This window comes from Oncorhynchus keta, chromosome 6, assembly GCF_023373465.1.
Source record: "Oncorhynchus keta strain PuntledgeMale-10-30-2019 chromosome 6, Oket_V2, whole genome shotgun sequence".
NCBI lineage: Eukaryota > Metazoa > Chordata > Actinopteri > Salmoniformes > Salmonidae > Oncorhynchus > Oncorhynchus keta.
The window spans coordinates 29,918,593-29,942,721 of NC_068426.1; the positions used below are offsets into that span (position 1 = coordinate 29,918,593).

At 40.9% G+C, this 24,129-nt stretch overlaps 1 protein-coding gene and 2 long non-coding RNA genes across 3 annotated transcripts; all 3 read right to left on the reverse strand.

The window, feature by feature from the left end:
• Nucleotides 1-686: 686 nt before the first annotated feature.
• Nucleotides 687-1,996, reverse strand: LOC118385372 (uncharacterized). Its single transcript, XR_004826011.1, has 3 exons — nucleotides 1,949-1,996; nucleotides 1,548-1,650; nucleotides 687-1,018 (listed from the first exon to the last, which is right to left on the reverse strand). It is a non-coding gene; the product is annotated as an uncharacterized LOC118385372 (long non-coding RNA).
• On the reverse strand, nucleotides 1,997-14,496 carry LOC118385682 (uncharacterized). The gene is made up of 3 exons (XR_004826083.2): nucleotides 14,364-14,496; nucleotides 2,375-2,524; nucleotides 1,997-2,143 (listed from the first exon to the last, which is right to left on the reverse strand). It is a non-coding gene; the product is annotated as an uncharacterized LOC118385682 (long non-coding RNA).
• A 998-nt stretch (nucleotides 14,497-15,494) lies between these two features.
• On the reverse strand, nucleotides 15,495-23,850 carry LOC118385683 (MOB kinase activator 1B-like). The gene is made up of 6 exons (XM_035772898.2): nucleotides 23,533-23,850; nucleotides 22,537-22,703; nucleotides 21,709-21,802; nucleotides 21,476-21,609; nucleotides 21,183-21,346; nucleotides 15,495-20,132 (listed from the first exon to the last, which is right to left on the reverse strand). The coding sequence occupies exons 1-6, from the start codon at nucleotides 23,544-23,546 to the stop codon at nucleotides 20,055-20,057; spliced, it is 651 nt and encodes a 216-aa protein (XP_035628791.1). The 5' UTR covers nucleotides 23,547-23,850; the 3' UTR covers nucleotides 15,495-20,054.
• Nucleotides 23,851-24,129: the final 279 nt, after the last annotated feature.

The following is a 24,129-nucleotide window of genomic DNA, read 5'->3' on the forward strand; positions in this document are numbered from 1 at the left end:
TTATATGCGGTATTTATAGACTAGAATTATTTAATACAACACATTTTTGTTTAAATGCCGAGGCTTTATGTCCCTACCAGCCTAGTGTCGCACTCGCAAATGCTTCACAATGTATTTCTTTGTAGGCTATAGCCTTGAAATAATATAAATAATATAGCCTAAATAATAAATTTGTATTCCTTATTAGGCTCTATGTCTGGCTCCTGACCTATTTCGAGTGTTTATATGTTATTTAATAATGTAAACTATTTGAAATGATGAGCACTTCTTACATTCACCTTTTCATGTGGTTTGGTTTCTGCTACCCGCATTGTATCTGCGAGTTGGCTATAGAGAGCATGTGCCAAGGCCAGAGTAGGCCCATTTGCTAACTAATAATTTAAAATGCTTTTCATTCAACAATACCGACCGTTTTTGGGACAAAACTATTCGGCACATGAAAACTTAAGCGAAAAGGTACATTTTATTGTGCACTACCTCATCACGCACTGATTTTTATACTGCAACAAGTCAGTTTGGTGGAAACACCACTGGTGGGAAAATATGAATATTTTGCATGAAAATCTGTATTGTGGACTGCCCGGCCAGCTTTTATGGGCATATGCTGTTCACAGCACTTCAGGTAAACTTCTCAGAGACCTAGGGGAATTTCTGTTTGCTCAAAAATCACAGAAAACTTCCTTAGGTTCCTTTATACTGGTAGCCCTTTATTATTTTACACGTTTATAAAACAGCACAAATGATTTCTAATAAAGAAACACATATTCAGTTTTTTTCTCATTAAAATGGATAAATAAAACAGACAGTATATGAAGGTGAAACCAAGCTATACAAACGTATCATATTGTGTTTACCCATGCAGGTACCCATGCAGGTCGATACATTTCAAATGCTTTAAATATAATATAAAAAATAATTGACATCATTCATTTCAAAACAAGTTCCACATCTGTCCTCACTGCTGGCTGACATCCAGAGCATCTGCTGGTGTTTACAAGGTACTGAGAAACTCTTTGACCTGGAAGAAAACCACACAACAAGCTGTTAGCACATAATGAATATGGATATTAGTGTCAGTGTAAATGGTTTGTCAGGTCAGTGCAAGTGTTTGATGTGGACCCAATGTGGAGCTAAGCTTGGACGTGCCAAAGGATGACAGCGCTTCAACGGGACAGGAAGCAATAGGTGTGTGTGTGTTTTACTAATTGGCTTTATGATATCAGGCAAAGCATTGGTGTTTACCTTCAACGTGAAACAGCTACATTAGCAGCTCTTCAGGCCTCATTTCCATAAGTGAAACATGCGTGTGTGTGTCTTTATCAACATCCCTCTACTAATAACCTGGACTGTACTCAGTGATAACAGGATGTTTTTCACTACTACCGGTGTCCTCCAGACAGTATGTTTTCATAAATCACCTTAACAAAATAACAGCTAAATATAGTCACATCTTTCTATTTCTGAAAGACACTGCTTCATTAAAAATAATAACCAATTTCCATTTAAAGACATTGTTTAAAACAAATGGGTTTGACACAACTTCTTACCTTTCCACCATGTCAGCACCCTTGACCTTGCTTGTCCCATTTAAAAATGTTGTTGATATCCAGCGTCAGAATGGGCGTGTCAATCAGATACTCCTATACCATGCTGTGGGTAAGGACCAGGAGGGAATAGAGACATACGGTTAGTGACTTCAACAACGCACATGCACGCACACACATAATGCTTATGCAATAAACATATTTTCTCAGGTCAGGCTATTTACTGGTTGTTTCCTTGTTATTTCAAGTACATTTCCATCTCTGTAAGGAAATTCACAGCTCAAAATAGACCTGAGGAACAAGCCTGTTTCCTGTCTCATACATCTCTAAAACATGTTAGTAGTATAGAAATGTCAAAATGTAAGCTTTTTATTTAATGCTCCCACACACACGCACGTCCGTACCTCAACCTACTCCCTTCCTTAACACTCCCTTCCTCGTTCACAATCCCATCAACACTTCCTTCCTTCCTCCCTCTCTCGCCGCATGGTCTTGTGCTGCAGCAAGCTCTCGTGTTTGAAGTGGAGTTTCTCCAGGTACTCCAGAGGAATGCCCTGCTCCTCCTCTCTGCCTCTCAGATGTAGCCTCTCCATGCACCTCTACACACAAACACACGAGAAGTACCATTTTAAATGCAGTGTTACTACACAGGTATAAGTGCACATTAATGTAAAATGTACACTTTTCTTTTTCTTTTTTTCACAAGGTGTTATGGCAGTACTAGTTAAAAGCCAATAGGCTACATTATATAATCTACTACAATGCAACTGATATGTTTTGCTACGATAGGTTTCGAACGAACATGTATCGAGGTTAAGTTAGTTGCTGACCTCTGGTGCGGCTTGAAGGTAGATGATGCCGTCCAGCTCGATGCATTTAAAAAAAACTGTTTGTGGAGCCAGCCGTGCCAGTCCTGATAGATAGACCACTCTGTCTCGTTCAGACTCTCATTCTCATACAGGTTCGCTGCAAAGACGTATCTGGACACAGACAGAACAACAACATAGGACAAATGAGAGGGGTGTGCTTAGAGGCACTTGTGGAAGCTGTACAGATACTAACACATACTTACAGCAATTATTTTGGAGGGGAGAATTCTTTCCATGGTTATAGAATTCTAAACCCTATCCTTCGTATCATATTAAAGAAGACATGACTCTCCTGGTGAAATGTCTGGTTCGTCCATACCTGTTGCTGTAAACGGACCTTTCGAAGAACTGCACAGGGTTCTCTATCTCTCTGAGCTTCCTATTGGTGGCTTTCATCTGGGTTCAGACCAGTTGCAGAACCTACACATGTCTTGGAGTATGGCAGCAAGGCAGAGGCAGATGACTGGCACCACCACTCAGCTGGAGGAACTTCCAGAGCAAGAGAGAGATGTGTGTGCAGAGCTCTTTAAGGCTGCCATGGAGAATGTGCCATTAAACTGCAGGCTGTGATGGAAAGGCACCAGAGACTAGCTCTCTTTATATATGCGATCCAAAATGAGTGGAAGGGTCCAGGAAAGAGAGGATGGACTATGTGCACATCAGGTGAGAGGTGAGAGCAGTGGACTGGTGGGCAGAAGCTGAAAGACAGGCTACAAACTGGGGCCCGCATTGCTTCTCTTTATTTGTGGCTCCCCACCATATCTGTGGATGTTGAGAAACTCTTCTCACAGTCCATGAATCTGTTAAATCAGAACATGAGAAGCTTAACTGAGAACGTTATGCTTTTTATTGTCAAGTTCAACGGCAGTGCTCAAGAATGAAGTCCCTCACACGGTCTCACTCCTTTCCCTGCCCTGCTCTAGACATTGGACAGCACACCTCTCTCTCTCTCTTTCTCTCTCTCTCTCTCTGAATTGCTGTAGGTCATACTTACATCATATGTTTAGAGTGTATTGTATAGTATCTTGCTCACCTGGGAGGTGTGCCTTCTGAAGAACCATGGGTCAATTCAACAGGTTGCAAAGTTATGGGATGTTATAGTCAGAAATGTATTGTGTTGAACAGGTATTTAGGAAATTATGTTAGTCTTGTTACATTCCTGTCTACGCCTCTCTAGGTTTCGTTTCGTTATCGGATTGACTCTTCAAACACAAGTGATTCAAGTGATTCAAATGCAGATGTGAGTGCTCAGGGTATTATAAATCAAATTGTATTGGTCACATACTGTACACATATTAAGCAGATGTCATTCCTGGTGTAGCGAATTGCTTCATGTTACTAGCTCCAACAATACAGTAGTATCTAACAATTCACAACAATACACACAAATCTAAAAGTAAAAGAATGGAATTAAGAAACATATACACTGCCGTTCAAAAGTTTGGGGTCATTAGAAATGTCCTTGTTTTTGAAAGAAAATACAATTTTTTGTCCATTAAAATAACATAAAATTGATCAGAAATGCAGTGTATACATTGTTAATGTTGTAAATGACTATTGTAGCTGGAAACAGCTGATTTTTAATGTAATATCTACATAGGTGCCACACATAATCCCTCTCCAGCCTCTAGGTCATTATCCCGCACACCTGTCACCATCGTCTCGCACACCTGCGCCTCATGACATTCACCTGGACTCCATCACTTCCTTGATTATCTTCCCTATATTTGTCACTCCCCTTGGTTCTTTCCGCAGGTGTTATTGACTCTGTTTTCATGTCGGTGCGTTGTTTGTGCTTCGTATTTATTGTTGCTTTTATTTATTGAAACACTCACTCCCTGAACTTCTTTCCCGATTCTCAGCACACTCGTTATAATAGGCGTACAGAGGCCCATTATCAGCAACCATCACTCCATTTGTAATTATGTTAGCACAGCTGAAAACTGTTCTGCTTATTAAAGAAGCAATAAAACTGGCCTTCTTTAGACTAGTTGAGTATCTGGAGCATCAGCATTTGTGGGTTTGATTACAGGGTAAAAATGGCCAGCCACAAAGAACTTTCTTCTGAAACTCGTCAGTCTATTCTTGTTCTGAGAAATGAAGGCTACTCCATGCGAGAAATTGCCAAGAAACTGAAGATCTCGTACAACGCTGTGTACTACTCCCTTCACAGAACAGCGCAAACTGTCTCTAACAAGAATAGAAAGAGGAGTGGGAGGCCCCGGTGCACAACTGAGCAAGACGACAAGTACATTCAAGTGTCTAGTTTGAGAAACAGATGCCTCACAAGTCCTCAACTCGCAGATTCATTAAATAGAAGCCGCAAAACACCAGTCTCAAAGTCAACAGTGAAGAGGCGACTCCGGTGGCCTGCTCTGCTGGCCTTCTGGGCAGAGTTCCTGTCTTTTTCTAGTTCTCCCGGTTTTGACCATTCTGCCTGCCCTGATCCTGAGCCTGTCTGCCATTCTGCACCTTGTCACACTGCCCTGGATTTACTGACCTCTGCCTGCCCTTGAATTGTCATTTTGCCTGCCCCCTGTTCTAGTAATAAACTTGTATTACTTCGACACTGTCTGCATCTGGGTCTTCTCCTGAATGTGATATGAGTAAAGCAGTATGGAAACATTATGACTAGTGTTACATTATTAAAGTGGCCAGTGATTCCATGTCTATGTATATAGGGCAGCAGCCTCTAAGGTGCAGGGTTGAGTAACCGGGTGGTAGCCGGCTAGTGATGGCTATTTAAAAGTCTTAACGGTCTTGAGATAGAAGCTGTTTTTCAGTGTCTCAGTCCCAGCTTTGATGCACTTGTACTGAACTCGCCTTCTTAATGATAACGGAGTGAACAGGCCGTGGATCGGGTGGTTGATGATCTTTTTGGCCTTCCTGTGACGTCGGGTGCTGTAGGCTATTGTGTAACACTTATGTCAATTAAATTCTTGAACCCTAGTTCATACTGGGGCGGCAGGGTAGCCTAGTGGTTAGAGTGTTGGACTAGTAACCGAAAGGTTGCGAGCTGACAAGGTACAAATCTGTTGTTATGCCCCTGAACAGGCAGTTAACCCACTGTTCCTAGGCCGTCATTGAAAATAAGAATTTGTTCTTAACTGACTTGCCTAGTAAAATAAAGGTAAAATAAAATAAAATAGAATACATCAAAAAATATAACATTCAAGTTTATTACGGTCTGAGTTGTATAGGCTACATCAATTCCTTGGTTTTTCTTTGAATTTGAAATATTTATCCTCCAGGCAGAAAAGAGCTGACTCGTCCCACAGCATATTTCTCACTCTCTTGCTCTTTCAATCTCTCTCTAACTAAAAATGATTTATTCATGACACTCTTATATTTATTTATTTGATTTATTAACTTCATATCTGTTTACACTGATTGTACAGAAAGAACAGTTAAATGTTCCAAATCTCAAGTAAGTGGGTGTAATGTCGTTTTACATGCAACAGGTCACATTTATTTGTATAAAATTGTGTCCCATTCATGATGTACAAAAACAGTTAAAGTTGGATGTTTACATACACCTTAGCCAAATACATTTAAACTCAGTTTTTCACAATTCCTGACATTTAATCCTTGTAAAAATTCTCTGTCTTCGGTCAGTTTGGACCTAGGACCTAGGATCACCACTTTATTTTAAGAATGTGAAATGTCAGAATAATAGTAGAGAGAATGATTTACTTCAGCTTTTATTTCTGTCATCACATTCCCAGTGGGTCAAAAGTTTACATACACTCAATTAATATTTGGTAGCATCGCCTATAAATTGTTTAAGTTGGGTCAAACCTTTCGGGTATCCTTCCACAAGCTTCCCACAATAAGTTGGATGAATTTTGGCCCATTCCTCCTTGACAGAGCTGGTGTAACTGAGTAGGTGTGTAGGCCTCCTTCCTCGCACACACTTTTTCATTTCTGCCTACAACATTTCTATAGGTTTGAGGTCAGGGCTTTGTGATGGCCACTACCTTTACTTTGTTGTCCTTAAGCCATTTTGCCACAACTTTGGAAGTATGCTTGGGGTCATTGTCCATTTGGAAGACCCATTTGCGACCAAGCTTTAACTTCCTGACTGATGTCTTGAGATGTTGCTTCAATACATCCACATAATTTTCAATTCCTCATGATGCCATCTATTTTGTGAAGTGCCCCAGTCCCTCCAGCAGGAAAGCACCCCCACAACATGATACTGCCACCCCCGTGCTTCACGGTTGGGATGGTGTTCTTCGGCTTGCAAGCCTCCCCCATTTTCCTCCAAACATAACAATGTTCATTATGGCCAAACAGTTCTATTTTTGTTTCATCAGACCAGAGGACATTTCTCCAAAAAGTACGATCTTTGTCCCCATGTGCAGTAGTCTGGCTTTTTTTATGGCGGTTTTGGAGCAGTGGCTTCTTCCTTGCTGAGCGGCCTTTCAGGTTATGTCGATATAGGACTCGTTTTACTGTGGATATAGATGCTTTTGTACCTGTTTCCTACAGCATCTTCACAAGGTCCTTTGCTGTTGTTCTGGGATTGATTTGCACTTTTCGCACCAAAGTACATTCATCTCTAGGAGAACGTTTCCTTCCTGAGCAGTATTGAAGGCAGCGTGGTCCCATGGTGTTTATACGTGCACACTATTCTTTGTACAGATGAATGTGGTACCTTCAGGCATTTGGAAATGGCTCCCAAGGATGAACCAGACTTGTGGAGCTCTACATTTTTTTTTCTGAGGTCTTGTCTGATTTCTTTTGATTTTCCCATTATTTCAAGCAAAGAGGCACTGACTTTGAAGGTAGGCCTTGAAGTCCATCCACAGGCACACCTCCAGTTGACTCAAAGTATGTCAATTAGCCTATCAGAAGCTTCTAAAGCCATGACATAATTTTCTGGAATTTTCCAAACTGTTTAAAGGCACAGTCAACTTAGTGTATGTAAACTTCTGACCCACTGGAATTGTGATTCAGTGAATTATAAGTGAAATATAGTTTGTTAACATGAAATTTGTGGAGTTGTTGAAAAACTAGTTATGACTCCAACCGAAGTGTATGTAAACTTCCAACTTCAACTGTACACCAAAGAATTCTGCATATTTTCAGCAGAAAACCGTTTTCAAAATACCCCTCAAGTCATGTCAAACTGTGTTGAATTGTTTTCAAATGTCAAAAGAAAATCCAGGGGAGGACCCCCTTCTACTGTTCGTCCCCCACAATATCTACACCACAATTTTGCCCTTGGTGCATTATGTAGTATTGGGCTGTAGGCTATTCAGTACTGAGTAAATTGAGAGTGAAAGTGGTGCCAGGCTCTAGATTGGCAGTGAGAGATGAGTGATGGGAGAATTAACAGTTTATGGAATGTGTTTCTGGTTTGGGACAATGACAATAACTTCAAAGTTTGATACAAGCAGTCAGTGCACCCATAATTTATAATTCCAAACCTCTCTCCAATTCAGTCATACCTGGGTGCTTCATGCCCTCTTGTGGTCAGTGTAGAAATGGAGAAGCAATTTCTTAATGAAAACATCCCAAGGTACATGTAGAGCCTGTCTGATTCTAATGATGGTTGGAGAGTGTTGGAGATGGGCATAGTATTTATTCACCATTTGGTGCAACTGTAATGTCAGTACACATCTTGATTTGAGATAAAATACAGAGGAAAAAACTAGCTATTTAGATTAAGGAACTGAAAGACTGTGTAAGTGAGAGACAGAGAAGAAAAGAGAGACGTGTTTGACATGATTGAACTAGAGATTGCACCGGGGTAATGTATGGTGGGTGGGCAGCCGAGGGTGTATTGGTGTTTAGTAGTGGTGCCCTGCCCTGTCTCCATACTCAGCTGTTCAGGGTGGGGCCATCTGTCTAACAGACACTGTCCAGTGCAGAGTGGGACAGATGGCAGCTGCTGTATTCTAAACACAGCATGTATAGGCACATACACACACACACTAACACATATATACCAGTGTTTCCCCTATATTAATTTAGCAGCAGAGGGACACATTTGTATTATTCATTTTTATAGAAGAAGTTTTCATTGTAAAATAAATCCCCATGCAATCTTTGTAATTTAAATCATCCTCACTGTATGTCTAATCAATCACTGTATGTGTTTATTTAATGAAAATAACTCAAAATATATTTGTAATAATTATTTCCCTGAGCATCCTTTGGCCCTTGAAATGCTAAGTCGGATCATGTGGGGGTGTTAGGAAACAAATTTTAAGATATTTACATACACAGTCCAGAGCCCAGTTCCGCGATAGTGATGGAACTTAAGCTTACGAGTGTTTTAACGATGCAACTGTCCTACAATGGTCAAAGATGTAGCATGCGTTTCCCAAAACACCAGAGAGAACATTCTCCAAGTGCATCGTTGAGACATAGTGTCAATACTGACAGGATCAAAATAAAGGCTGCATGGTTTTCAGATCAGATTTCTCAATTTAAATTATACCGTAACGTTATAATTATTCCACAATACTGATGACATATCAGCTCGTAGAAAGAGATCACCTACGGCTGCAAACATTGAGGTGGCTTACCGCACTAAATCAAGACTTGGCACATTGTTGTTACACATCATGAAATATATTGAGGCAAGAATTACAGACAGAACCATGAAATACAGCCCCAGATCATTATTCCTCCTCCACGAAACGTTTCAGTTGGCACTACGCATTCGGGCAGGTTGCTTTCTCCTGGCATCCGCCAAATCCAGATTCGTCCGATGGACTGCCAGATGGTGAAGTGTGATTCATCACCCCAGAGAACGTTTCCACTGCTTCAGAGTCCAATGTCGGCGAGCTTCACATCACTCCAGCTGTCGCTTGACATTTCGCATGGTGATCTTAGGCTTGTGTGTGGCTACTCGGCCATAGAAACCCATTTCATGAAGCTCCCGAGGAACAGTTCTTGTGCTGATGTTGTTTCCAGAGGCAGTTTGGAACTCAGTAGTGAGTGTTACAACCGAGGACAGAAGGTTTTTACACACTACGCACTCAGCGGTCCCATTCTGTGAGCTTGTGTGGCCGAAAACTTGGTGGCTGAGACATTGTTGTTCCTAGAAGTTTTCACTTCACAATAACAGCACTTACGGGGTAGCTCTAGCAGGCCAGAAATTCGACTTGTTGGAAAGGTGGTATCCTATGATGGTGTCACGTTGAAAGTCATTGAGCTCTTCAGTAAGGCCACTCTACTGCCAAAGTTTGTCTATGGAGATTGCATGGCGGTGTGCTCAATTTTATACACATGTCAGCAACGAGTGTGGCTGAAATAGCCGAATATACTAATTGGAAGGGGTGTTCACATACTTCTGTATATATAGTGTAACTAGAGTATTGCTTAAAATTGGAACAGTAGTAGGCCATGGAGCTATCTAATTGTGCATCACTTTGTTGATGAACAGGAAACAATGCAACATACGGTACGAAGCTTTTAGCAATTTGATTAATTGTGCAAAACTAGCCAACTAAGCTAAATAAGATGAGTTTTCTTGCTAACCCCATCCAAGGTGGTGACAATTTTATATTGTACTTACCAATATTGCCTTCATTTGAAATAAATGTTATTCTCTTCTCCATACTGTCGTTTAGTAGTCTATGACATCCTCTTTCCGGGGCATGCGTGACAGAGATATTTGTTCTATTTTTATGGAAATCCAAGGTTTCGTTACAGTTGTAGGGAGTGTAATACAGTTCTGATTGAGCTCTCGCTTTTGTAACAGTTTTGCTTCCATCCCTCTCCTAGCACCAGGGACCCTCTGCACACACCAACAACTGAAACCCTCGAAGCATCGTTGCTCCACAAAAGCTGCAGCCCTTGCGGAGCAAGGGAAACAACAACTTCAAGTCTCAGAGCGAGTGAGGAAACCGATTGAAACTCTATTAGCACACTCTATTAGCGCGCTAGCTATCCATTTCACACCAGTTACACTTTGTGATGTTTGAAATTTTGGTGACAACAGCTGTCAGTCACATACTGTAGCCTATCATGGGTAAACAGTCCCTGTGGGGAGATGCTATTCCACAGATAGAACAATGAGACAGATTTCACCGGACATATAAATATGAAGCATCTGTTTGGCATTTCCACTCACTACCCAATACGGTAGATAGAGGAAGCCCATTGCCTAGCAGTGGGCAGATGAAATGAGATGGATTTTGACCGTCATTCTGATAATTTACTGGTAATGAAACATTTATAGCTCAATACAGTTTCTGTTCCCAAAACTACAATCTGTTAAGAACAGAGTGAACAAAGTTTTGTAGACTTTACCCAAAGTTTCAAAAAACTGCATTGTGTAGGAGTGCAAAGGCAAATTGAGTTATTGCACACGCGCACTTCTGAGAATTCATTGGTGAGCGAGTAAACTTCCACTGCCATCCGTTCTATTGGCCAACGTGCAATATTGGAAAATAAAATCGATGACCTACGATCAAAACTTTCCTACCAACGGGACATTAAAAACTGTAATATCTTATGTTTCACCGAGTTGTGAATGAACGACGACACGGATAATATAGAGCTGGCGGGATTTTCCACGCACCGGCAGGACAGAGAAGCTACGTCTGGTAAGACTAGGGGTGGGGGTGAGAGTGTCAATAACAGCTGGTGTGCAATGTCAAATAATAAAGAAGTCTTGGTAGAGTACTGAGGTAGAGTACCTTATGATAAGCTGTAGACCACACTATCTATATTATTCATAGCCGTCTATTTATCACCACAAACCAATGCTAGCACTGAGACCGCACTCAACCAACTCTATAAGGTCATAAGCAAACAAGAAAATGCTAATCCAGAAGCAGCGCACAAAGTGGTCGGGGTCTTTAATGCAGGCAAACTTAAATCCCTTTTTACCTCATTTCTACCAGCATGTCACATGTGCAACCAGAGGAAAACGAAAACTCTAGACCACCTTTACTCCACACACAGAGATGCATACAAAGATCTCCCCTGCCCACCATTGGCAAATCTGACCATAATTCTATTTTCCAGATTCCTGCTTACACGCAAAAACTAAAGCAGGAAGTGCCAGTGACTCGCTCAATATGGAAGTGGTCAGATGATGCGGATGCTACGCTGCAGGACTGTTTTGCTAGCACAGACTGGAATATGTTCCGGGATTCATCCAATGGCATTGAGGATTATACCACCTCACTCATCGCACATTGACGACGTCGTCCTCACAGTGACCATACGTACATATCCCAACCAGAAGCCATGGATTACAGGCAACATCCGCATCGAGCGAAATGCTAGAGCTGCCGCTTTCAAGGAGCCGGACAATAATCCGAACGCTTATAAGAAATCCCGCTAAGCCCTCAGACGAACCATCAAACAACCAAAGAGTCAATACAGGACTAAGATCGGATCCTACTACACCAGCTCTGATGCTCGTCAGATGTGGCAGGGCTTGAAAACTATTACGCACTGCAAAGGGAAACCTTAGAACATTCACAAAGCCACGGGGCCAGACAGATTACCAGGACATGTACTCAAAGCATGCACGGACCAAGTGGCAAGTGTCTTCACTGACATTTTCAATCTCTCCCTGACCGAGTCTGTAATACCCTACATGTTTCAAGCAGACCAACCCAGTCCCTGTACTCAAGGAACCGAAGGTAACCTGCCTAAATAATTACCGCTCCGCAGCATTCACGTCGGTAGCCATGAAGTGGTTTGAAAGGCTGGTCATGGCTCACGTCACCAGCATCCTCCCGGGTACCCTAGACCCACTCCGATTAGCATACCATACCGCCCCAACAGATGATGCCATCTCAATCGCTCTCCACACTGCCCTTTCCCACCTGGACAAGAGGAACACCTATTTGAGAATGCTGTTCATTGACTACAGCTCAGCGAAAATACCTCCCTCTGCAACTGGATCCTGGACTTCCTGATGGGCCGCCCCCAGGTGGTCACACCTGCCATACTGATGCTCAACACTGGGGCCCCTCAGGGGTGTGTACTTAGTCCCCTCCTGTACTCCCTGTTCACCCACAACTGCATGGCCAAACACAACTCCAACACCATCATTAAGTTTGCTGATGACACAACAGTGGAAGGCCTGATCACGGACAATGATGAGACAGCCTTTAGGGAGGTGGTCAGAGACCTGGTAGTGTAGTGCCAGGACAACAACCTGTCACTCAATGCGAGCAAGACAAAGGAGCTGATCATGAACTTCAGGAAAAGGCGGCCTGAACAGGCCCCCATTAAAATTGACGGGGCTGTAGTGGAGTGGGTCGAGAGTTTCAAGTTCCTTGGTGTCCACATTACCAACAAACTATAATGGTCCAAACACACCAAGACAGTCCTGAAGAGGGCACGACAACACATTTTCTCCCTCACGAGGCTGAAAAGATTTGGCATAGGTCCCCAGATCCTTAAAAAGTTCTACAGCTGCACCATTGAGAGGTTCCTGACCAGTTGCATCACTGCCTGGTATGGCAACTACTCTGCATTTGACCGTAAGGTGCTACAGAGGGTAGTGTGCACGGCCCAGTACATCACTGGGGCCAAGTTTCCTGCCATCCAGGACATACAGTATACACTAGGTGTCAGAGAAAAGCCCCCAAAATTGTCAGAGACTCCAGTCACCCAAGTCATAGATTGTTTTCTCTGCTACCGCACAGCAAGTGGTACTGGAGCACCAAGTCTAGGACCAAAAGGCTCCTTAACAGCTTCTACCCCAAGCCATAAGACTGCTGAACAATGAATCAAATGGTCACCGGACTATTTACATTGATTATTTACATACCCCCCTTCTATTTGTTTTGTACATTATTATCTATGCATAGTCACTTCACCCCAAACTACCTGTACAAATTACCTCGACTAACCTGTACCCCCGCGGTACAGGTACCCCCTGGTATATAGCCTCGTTATTGTTATTTTATTGTGTTACTTATTATTTTTTAATTTACTTTATTTCATACATATTTTCTTAACTCTTTCTTGAACTGCACTGTTCAGAAATCAGAAATTAAGATTAACCTTGATGCCTCAAATCCATTAGTTTAGTTTAGTTCATGATTTCTCTTCCACACAAGGAGTACTCGTGCATGGACTTCAGATGAGCATCGGTGAATGAGCCCATTAACCTGCCAGTGGATGCCAAGTAAGCATTTCACGGTAAGGTCTCACTTGTTGTATTCGGTGCATATGACACAAGTTTTATTTGATTTGAACTGATTGACCAAACTCCAGCACAGTAGGTGGCAGCAAGCACCTTAAACTGACCACCATTATACCATAGAAGAAGAATCGAGTGGCATTGTACAGATTCAGTTCAGTCAGTTCAGTTTAGTCATTCAGAGATCCTAATGAGCTCTTCCCAGTTAGGTAGTTTATGGCTAAAAACTTGGAACATGGCGTGGGAGTATTCAGAATAATTATGTTTTTATCTGAGTAATTGTTGGGGGGTATCTAAAAAAAATGTAACGTTAGATTGTAATGCCGTAGTTGTGCATTTTCGGTGAAAATCCCTATGTCTGATATTGGCTACACTATCTAGCTACTTGCCTCTCCTTACTGCAGCAAGCTGGAGCGAAGGACACTGTCTGTGTTTGTTGTCGGCATGCAGCGCAAAAATCTCAAATCAAATGTTATTCGTCACATGCTTCGAAAACAACCATGCAGAAAGAAAACAAATAAATACACATTTTGTATTCGACATGTAGGCGCAAGTCAGACAATTTTTATCCCCATAATGTTACACCTACTTAACAAGTTATTCGCTCGAAAGCACACTATAGCGGGAACAGGTTTTAATTGGCTGATCTCTCAGGCTATAACCATCTATCTAGCTCAAACCTTAGAACTTCCCTTCTATATTGTGAACTTCAAAGCTCAAGGTGCTACACCCAGAGACGCAACATTGCGAGACTTCCAGGAACGCTTAAAAGAAACAGCCCAAACAGACCAGGCTGGGTTTTGAGAAGTGAAAAATTCTTACCTAGTTGTTAATTTTCTCGAAATCTAAAAGGCACAACCAATATTCGAGACAATGTCCTAAGTAGTTGAACATGTTATTACTCTAACCTCATGAAAGTGACAAACTGACACACTTCGTCAATTTCGTCAAAAACAACTTTATATCGAGAGTGCCTTTGAGGTGACGGTCGGCACATGCGCAGTTCGGCGCGAGACCATTAGCGCCGATGACGTGTTTCTACGCATGAGCATTGCTTGCCAAGGTCGCCATGACATAGCCTTCAAGTGTTATCAGCGATTTTTATTGGAGAAGCAGTTTCAGCCTATCTCCATGCTGTACGGTCTTTGGTGCAAGCAGAGGAAGTGTTTCAAGGCCCCCACCCCAGTCCATTAGCCAGATAATAATTTCACCCCAAAACTTGACAGGTCCAATAGGCAAAAAAAAACAGACCAGCCCATTTGGCATTTGACCGAAATGCCAGCCCACCCATTTTCACATATGTCAGAACTCCGAATCAATTGGTCTTCCCCAAAATAATATGGTTAATGTGATAGGTTATTTTTGCCATTTTAGCCACACATTGTGTCTTAATTTAAGGTTAGGCATAAGGTTTGCAGTGTGGGTAGTGTTCGGTTTAAAACAGAAATAGGCAGGGTTTATGATTTTGGATGTGTTAACTAGTGATGACCCTCTGCTGCCTCGATTTAGAGCCACACCTCATAGTTGTGTGATTAGCACAGAATTCAAATTTATTAGCATGTCACTCAGTAAATCCACACACCCTAAAATTCTAAACAGTCCCACACTGTTACCACGCTCTATAACGATTCAAGTCTGGGGACAGGTTAAACTGCAAAGGGCGGAAAGGGCTTATCAGGACGACTGACTGAAACAAATCCATTTGTCCCCACAGGAGACTCTCAGCTGCGCGATATACGTCAACCATTTGGGCACGAGGCCTGTCTGTAGAGCCTCATCCATCCCGGGTGCGGGAGATACTGTAGATCCGCCTAGATTTTTCCAGTTTGTGTGTATATACTGGTTACAATGTCCCTATACAGCATCTTTTCAACACATATGATCTGATCACCACAAAATACATTATGCTAGAAGTCTACTTTATTTTCCACAAAAGTGAGACATACTAGGCAATCTGGTCAAACACCTTTATTTGCCTGATAAACAGCATTCAGTATATTACAGTTCAGTAACTTTCAACAGCCTAATCAAATTCATTATTTACAACTCATTTATCAAAAGATTATATATATTACAGTAAAGGGAATATACAGTGCCTTCAGAAAGTATTTACACCCCTTGACTTTTCCCACATTTTGTTGTGTTAGTCTGACTTTTAAAATGATTCAATTTAGATTTTGTTTCACTGGCCTACACACAATGCCCCATAATGTCAAAATGGAAATATGTTTTTCGAAAATTTTACAAATGAAAAGTTGAATACTTATTGTCTTGAGTCAATAAGTATTCAAAACCTTTGTTATGGCAAGCCTAAATACGTTCAGGAGTAAAAATGTGCCTAACAAATCACATGGACTCAGTGTGTGCAATAAGTGTTTACCATGATTTTTGAATGACGACCTCTTCTCTGTACCACATGCATACAATTACCTGTAAGGTCCCTCAGTCAAGCAGTGAATTTCAAAGACAGATTCAACCACAAAGACCAGGGAGGCTTTCCAATGCACCGCAAAGAATAAAAAATAAAAAAACATTGAATAGCCCTTTGAGCATGGTGAAGTTATTAATTACACTTTGGATGGTGTATCAATACACCCAGTCACTACAAAATACAGGCATTCTTCCTAACTCAGCTGCAAGAGATGTAGGATGATTTCACCACGAGGCCAATGGTGACTTTAAAACAGAGAGTTTAATGGCTGAGATATGAAGAAAAAAAACTGAGGATGGAACAACAACGCTGTACTTACTCCACAATACGAACCTAACTGACAGAGTGAAAGGGAAGCCTGTAAAGACAAATATTCCAAAACATTCATCCTGTTTACGAGGCACTAAAGTAAAGTAATACTGCAAAAAATGTTGCAAAACAATTACACTTTTTGTCCTGAATACAAAGTGTTATGTTTGGGGCAAATCCAATACAACACATTACTGAGTACCACTCTCCATATTTTCAAGCATAGTGGTGGCTGCATCATGCTATGGGTATACTTGTAATCGTTAAGGACTGGGGAGTTTTTCAGGATAAAAAAATAAAAAAAACAGAATGGAGCTAAGCACAGACAAAACCCTAGAGGTAAACCTGGTTCAGTCTGCTTTTGACCAGACACTGGGAGAGGGCTCCCGAGTGGCGCAGCAGTCTAACGCACTGCATCTCAGTGCTAGAGGTATCACTACAGACCCTGGTTCAATTCCAGGCTGTATCACAAATGGCCGTGATTGGGAGTCCCATAGGGCGGCACACAATTGGCCCAGCAAAGTTAGAGTTTGGGTAGGCCATCAATGTAAATAAGAATGGTGTTCTTAACTTGCCTAGTTAAATACAAAAATAATTCACCTTTCAGCAGGACAATAACCTAAAACACAAAGCCTGGAGTTGCTTACCAAGATGACATTGAATGTTCCTAAGTGGCATCATTAAATCTAAATGAAAAAAAATGTCAAGACCTGAAAGTGGTTGTCTATCAACAACCAATTTGACAGACCTTAAAGAATTTAAAAAAAATAAAAAAAAATGGGCAAATGTTGCACAATCCAGGTGTGGAAAGCACTTACCCAGAAAGGCTCACAGCTGTAATCATTACCAAATGTGCTTTTACAAAGTATTGTCTCTGGTGTGTGAATACTTATGTAAATGAGATATTTCATTTGCAAAAAAAATATTAATTATGGGGTATTGTGTGTAGATGGGTGAGAATTAGTATTTATTTTTAATCCATTTTGAATTCAGGATGTAACACAACAAAACGTAGAATAAGTCAAGGGGTATGAATACTTTCTGAAGGAAGAGTATAGATGGGATCAAATTCTGCTGCAATGTTCCCAGAGAAGCATGGCCGATGGCTTTGTTGCTTTACCACCTTATGATCAACACAATCACATTAAATTGTAATTTTCTAAAGCTATAAATCTAAATTAACAAATTAAACGCAATGATATAAGGAAAAAGGGACTATGACATGGTGGAGAGGGGAGAAGTAACAACCTCTAAAAGAGACCTAATAACATTCTAAATCCTTTAATAGACCTACAACTACCAGTCCATGCCGGCTACCAAAATATGATATCACAGCAAATTCCTGGCCTTATTGTTGTATTTACAGTGTGGATTTTTTAACAGAAGTTAGTTATATCTCCATATCAAATCTTCCTGAAAAGTTGTCAAGATAAAATGGCATCTTAACAAAGCATTCCATTGCTTTCATGTCTTACTGCATACTCTAGTAGATCTATATTGAAGTCATCCAAAAGCAACGTCTCAGTCCCAACAACTACCTTTTAAAGTAACACCGCTAACTATGAATAACACACGTAAAGAAAAGCATTTGTTCCCATCTGTGTGAATGGAAACTAGTAATCATTGAAATTTTGAAGAGTGGCATGACTTATTGCATAGTAAACATTTTCATTTTGGATTCCATCCCTCAGCAGTCTGCAGCACAGCAATACATTACTCAGACCTTACAAAAGGCATAGGGAATCATCACACTATTTAAACAGAAGCATATAGCACTGAATGTGCTATTATATTTCATTTGATGGCTTATTAGCCAAAACATTCTATGGGGAGAACATGAGAAACCAGGCTATAGATATGGCACTCTTGATCTCAAAGACAATATTTTACTTGTATACTGTATGTGGCCCATCAAATAAAGCTTTGGCAATTTGCTGGATTACCAGTATTGTATTGAAAACAGACTTTTACAAAATGACCATATGTTGAGGCAAATCACAATGTGACCAATATGCTCAAATACTTATGTAGTCCCTTGAACTTTTATACCCTCTTAAAAATGTGCAATCTGTAGTGGTGAACTTCAATACGAGCAGATGATAAATGTTAATATACAGTTCCAGTCAAAAGTTGACACCTACTCATTCCAGGTCTTTTCTTTATTTGTACTATTTTCTACATTGTAGAATAGCAGATATCAAAACTATGAAAAAACATATGGAAACATGTAGTAACCACAACAACAACGTGTTAAACCAAAGTATATTTTATATTTGAGGTTCTTCAAAGTAGCCACCCTTTGTCTTGATGACAGCTTTGCATTCTCTCAACCAGCTTCATGAGGAACGATTTTCCAACAGTCTTGAAGGAGTTCCCACATATGCTGAGCACTTGTTGGCTGCTTTTCCTTCACTCTGCGGTTCAACTCATCCCAAACCATCTCAATTGGGTTGAGGTCGGGTGATTGTGGAGGCCAGGTCATCTGATGCAGCACTCCATCATTGTCCTGTTGAAAAACAAATGATCGTCCCACTACGCACAAACAAGATGAGATGGCGCGCCGCTGCAGAATACTGCAGTAGCCATGCTGGTTAAGTGTGCCTTGAATTCTGAATAAATCAGCATCGACAGAAAAGCACCCCCACACCTCCTCCTCAATACTTCACAGCAGGAACCATACATGTGCAGATAATCTGTTCACCTGCTCTTATTGGTGTCCTTTAGTAGTGGTGTCTTTGCAGCAATTCAACCAGTCTCCTCTGAATAGTTGATGTTGAGATGTGTCTGATACTTAAACTCTGAAGCATTTATTTGGGCTGCAATTTCTGAGGCTGGTAAACTAATGAAATTAGCCTCTGCAGCAGAGATTACTCTGGGTCTTCCTTTCCTGTGGCGGTCCTCAATGGAGCCAGTTTCATCATAGCACTTGATGGTTTTTGCAACTGCAGTTGAAGAAACTTTCAACATTCTCAAAATTCTCCGGATTGACTGACCTTCATGTCTTAATGTAATGATGGACTGTTGTTTCTCTTTGCTTATTTGAGCTGTTCTAGCCATAATATTGACATGGTCTTTTACCAAATAGGGCTATATTCTGTATACCACCCCTACCTTGTCACAACACAACTGATTGGCTCAAACGCAATAAGGAAAGAAATTCCACCAATTAACTTTTAACAAGGCATATCTGTGAATTGAAATGCATTCCTGGTGACTACCTCATGAAGTTGGTTGAGAGAATGCCAAGAGTGTGCAAAGCTGTCATCAAGGCAAAGGGTGACTATTTTGAAGAATCTCAAATTAAATATATTTAGATTTGTTTCACACTTTTTTGGTTACTACATGATTCCATGTGTTATTTCATAGTTGATGTCTGCACTATTATTATACAATGTAGAAAATAGTAAAAATAAAGAAAAACCCTTGAATGAGTAGGTGTGTCCAAACTTTTGGCTGGTACTGTAAATATACAACACACAGAGGATGTCAATACATAGTTATTTCAGTTTTAGGGATCCGTCCAAATTAAAACCACATAGTACATCCAACTATAGAGCACATACCGGCTCAGACAGTAGTATAGAACTCCCCCATAGTATTACCCTAGTGCCTATAACAGTGCAAGACTCTTCCTCCTTACCTGGATTTCTAGAGAACATGTTCGCAAAGTTAGCGTATGCTGTATACATATAGGCCAGGACAGGGCAGAAGGGGTATCTGTGCAAAAAGAATAGTAGACTATCACAGAGTTAAAATGGTCAGTCAGCCTGGGTTTATCTGTCCTTGGTGGTCAGCTTCTCAATCAAATCCTGTAGTGGGACCAGCTCTTTCCTTTCAATCAAGTTAAACTCCTGAAAAAGACAAAAAGAGAATACTTGGGTTCAAGCAGGCAATTTCTACAGATTGGTGGTGGATAAGGTGAGTTACCCCTTACCATTGCAAAGCACCTTGAGCATCTAGAAAAGCGCTATATAGACCCAATTCATCGTTATAAAGATAATATCTCAGTCCTACTCAAAGGGTCATGGCCTTCAGTTCTAGGTCGCATAATCTGAGGATAGCCTGGTTGCAACTTTGTTTGAGTCAACATCAAACAAGCTAACTAAAGCAGATACGCTCGACTGGGAACCAGGTTTTACATCTTTATCTTTTAGCGTAGCCTTGCCAGTACTATAGAATTACCCAGTCGTGTAAAGTACTCAAGTAGAAATATTTTAAAGTACTACTTAAGTCATTTTCTTGGGGTATCTGTACTTTACTATTCATATTTTTGATAACTTTTACTTCACTATATTCCTAAAGAAAATAATGTACTTTTTACTCCATGCATTTTCCCCTGACACTCGAAAGTACTCGTTACATTTTGAATGCTTAGCAGGACAGGAATATGGTCTAATTCACACACACGTATCAAGAGAAGATCCCTGGTCATCCCTAATGCCTCGGATCTGGTAGACTCACTAAACACATGCCTCGTCTGTAAATTATGTCTGAGAGTTCGAGCGTGCCCATGGCTATCCATAAAAATACAAAATTAACTTTAAAATGTGGGCGTCTGCTTTGCTTAATATAAAGGAATTTGAAATTATTTACACTTGTCCTTTTGATACTTACGTGAATTATAGCAATTACATTTACTTTTGATACTTAAGTATATTTAAAACCAAATACTTTTATACTTTTACTCCAGTAGTATTTTACTGGGTGACTTCCACTCGAGTCATTTTCTATTAAGGTATCTTTACTTTTACTCAAATATGACAATTGGGTACTTTTTCCACCACTTCAATTACCAAGAAATTATAGGCCTATTTATTCCTGTGACGTTCATAGAGGTCGGTTTCAGTACTGAAATAGACTTGGGAACCAGGCTACATTGATAGTGGGCTCCAGACCAGTACCTGAACGAAGAAGATGAAGTGTTTGAAGGAGGTGTTTAGGTGGGCCTCCTCCTGCAGCTGCATCACAGAGTCAAAGTGCTGGTGGTAGATGTGGGCGTAGACCCTGAACAGGCGCTTCAGGATGGTCTTAGCCACCGACATGAAGTTACGCTTGAACGGGACACCTTCAGGGCAAAGACAAGGGTACAAAGTTTACAGATTAAACAGAGATGGGGTATTCTGATAAATTATGGTGTCACTTTACTACAAATGCAATGTGAAAGACATGGTTATGGAAAAACATGAACACATACCTATCTTAGATGGGAAGAGTGTCTCGTCATCGAGCTGGTCCTGCACCCAGGTCATTAGGTAATCAATGTACTTGGGAGCTGAGCATTTGATCGGCTTTTTGATGTTGGTTCCATCTGCCCAATGATACTCATATCTACAGAAGAGAAGTTTCATGAATGGCAATTATCATTATGACATGACAAAAAGGCAAGCAAGCACATGCACGTACCTACACAACCACACCCACACTTACTTGGGCCCAGCAGACATGACAGGACAGCGCTCTTCAGTGCAGAAGTCTGTTATGGTACCATAGAGCATGTTGATCTGGTTGAAGAAATCTACAGCTGTGGAAATAAAGAAATAACAAGGACATGTGGCATCATGAGGGACATGTTAGCTGAGCTTCAGAGACTTTTATATCCTACAGACAACATTCATATTGAAGAAAATCAAAGTGCTAGTGTGTGATCTCAGATCTAATTAGTGTGTAGGCAGACATAAGGGGCACAAAGGCATTCTCACATTCCTCCACCCCTCCAGAGTCACCTCTCCCTATACGCAGTCTACTGCAAATTAAATCTTGCTCAGGGTCCCCAAATAGCTAGACTCCCATGTATTCCTCTCAAACACACATGAAATCAAATACCGTCTCATCTAATACACACTGAAGTCAGTAAATGAGCAATGTTCTGAAAGTTCCACCTGTCAAACCATCCTCCCATTCTATATTGAAACATGAGGAACAACTCCTCAGAAATGATTTTGTCATAGATTGAACTCTGTCTTAATGATGTTAGCGTAGCCTGGTTCTCTATTTGCTAATCTCACAGCAGAAACCTAACTAGTCGGTCCACTGAGTGACAGAGGTCATCTGTTTGTGTGTAAGAGAGAATGTGTTTGTGTGTGCCAGAGGATGTGAGATATCCGCCGGACGAGTCGTCTGTCTTGGTGGAAGACCAGAGACAAACAAAGCACCAACAGGAGTGGACGATGAGCTCTGTTTAACAGTCAATGTTGTTTTTTTAGGCCTACTATGTTAGTGGTGTTTATTGAATAGAGAAGCAGACTTGTTCCTTACTGTTAACAGCCACCCACTCGTTCAAGTCTTCCCCGTCAGGCAGCATGACAGCCATGCGTAAATTCCCACTGCCCAGTGTAGCCTCTGCATGTTTCAACAGCTCATACTGGTGAGATCCCTCTGGGATGTTCTTCTTGGGCTTGAAGGTCTTGGAAGACCGATTGCCACTGTGTGAGAAATTAGATGAGTTGGATCGTGTGTCTCTCATAAACGGAAACAAGAGAAGTGAAGTAGGGAGTGATACAGTAGACTACTCATTTATTTGATTGAAATAAATTGTTATGGAACAGGAAAGAGTACATCATCTGATTTAAACAATAACAAAAGCTGACCTCACACCCTCTTAATAAATAGTAACAGCCAAAGTGCTCTCTTTGATACAGTCAGCTAACTAGCAAATGAGCTAACAATTTAGCTAGCTTTCATTCCAGTGTTTGACAAAGTTATGTAAACGGAAGAGACACTCCGACTGTAAAACGACTCCTCTTTTTAGCAAGCTAGATAGACATGGCCAGCTAATAACTAAGGCCTATGTACTTGCATCTCGCTAGTTAAATTAATGGCACAAAATTGCTAATGCTTTAAATACCCAAATGTACTATTTCCCTCTGTTGTGTAAGTAGCTACCTAGTTAACTAGCAATATATAATATGTATAATAGCTAACCTTGGCTAGTTAAACTAACGTTAGTCTATCTAGACATTGTAAATTAGCAATTTATACAAGGCAGCGTTCAGCTGACGTTATAGACCTAGCGCTAGTTAAATTACCAAACCAACCAACAGTTTAGCCAGTTACACTCACTGCAGACACTCAGCTAGCTAGCCTGGCTTTACATGCTGTTAGCCAGCTAGCTAGTTAACCTAAAATAGTTAACTGTGTGTTAGCTTAGCTAGCTAACGTTAACATATCCAACAACGGTGGAAATGGTAACATTAACTTGAAAAGGCAGGCACATTGAACAAGCACATCAAAATAATAATAACGAATACTCACAAAAGAAAGCTCATGTTTATCTTCTTTAAACAATAGGAGCCTTCGCTAGGCCGTTGTGGAAAGAGATGAAGTCAAAACAAATGATTCCAGTCCGGTCAGTATAAGCACAGTGCCAGTGCCGTGGCTTGTCAAACTAGTCCAAATGTCACAGACTGCTTAAAGCGGCCCCTGGCCTGACACAAAACTTCGCCCTGCCATTAAAATGTAGCTTTGAATCAGCGAGCTCTGCAACATCTAGCTACCTAGCCACGGTAATATACATTCGACCGCCCTAAACGTTTGCTTATCTGGTTGATTGAGTAACATTACTGTGAGATCTGGCAAACTGCACAGCACACTTATTTTACAGCTCTCTTCAACGAGCCCTACTTGGAAATGAAATCTCGCGATAGAATCACATTAACGTTTTCTTTAGTACTCTGCTCGGACCAGCAGAGAGCAGTGTTGAATCAAAGTGAATTTAAATATGGTTAAATCGTTTTTCATTGGTAAAACTGGTGCTCTCAATTTTATGTTAGAATCACCGACAGTATTTAGCACTAGAACAAGTGATTCAATTGAGATAGGCCTTTATTAATCCTTCTTTTTTTTTTGAAG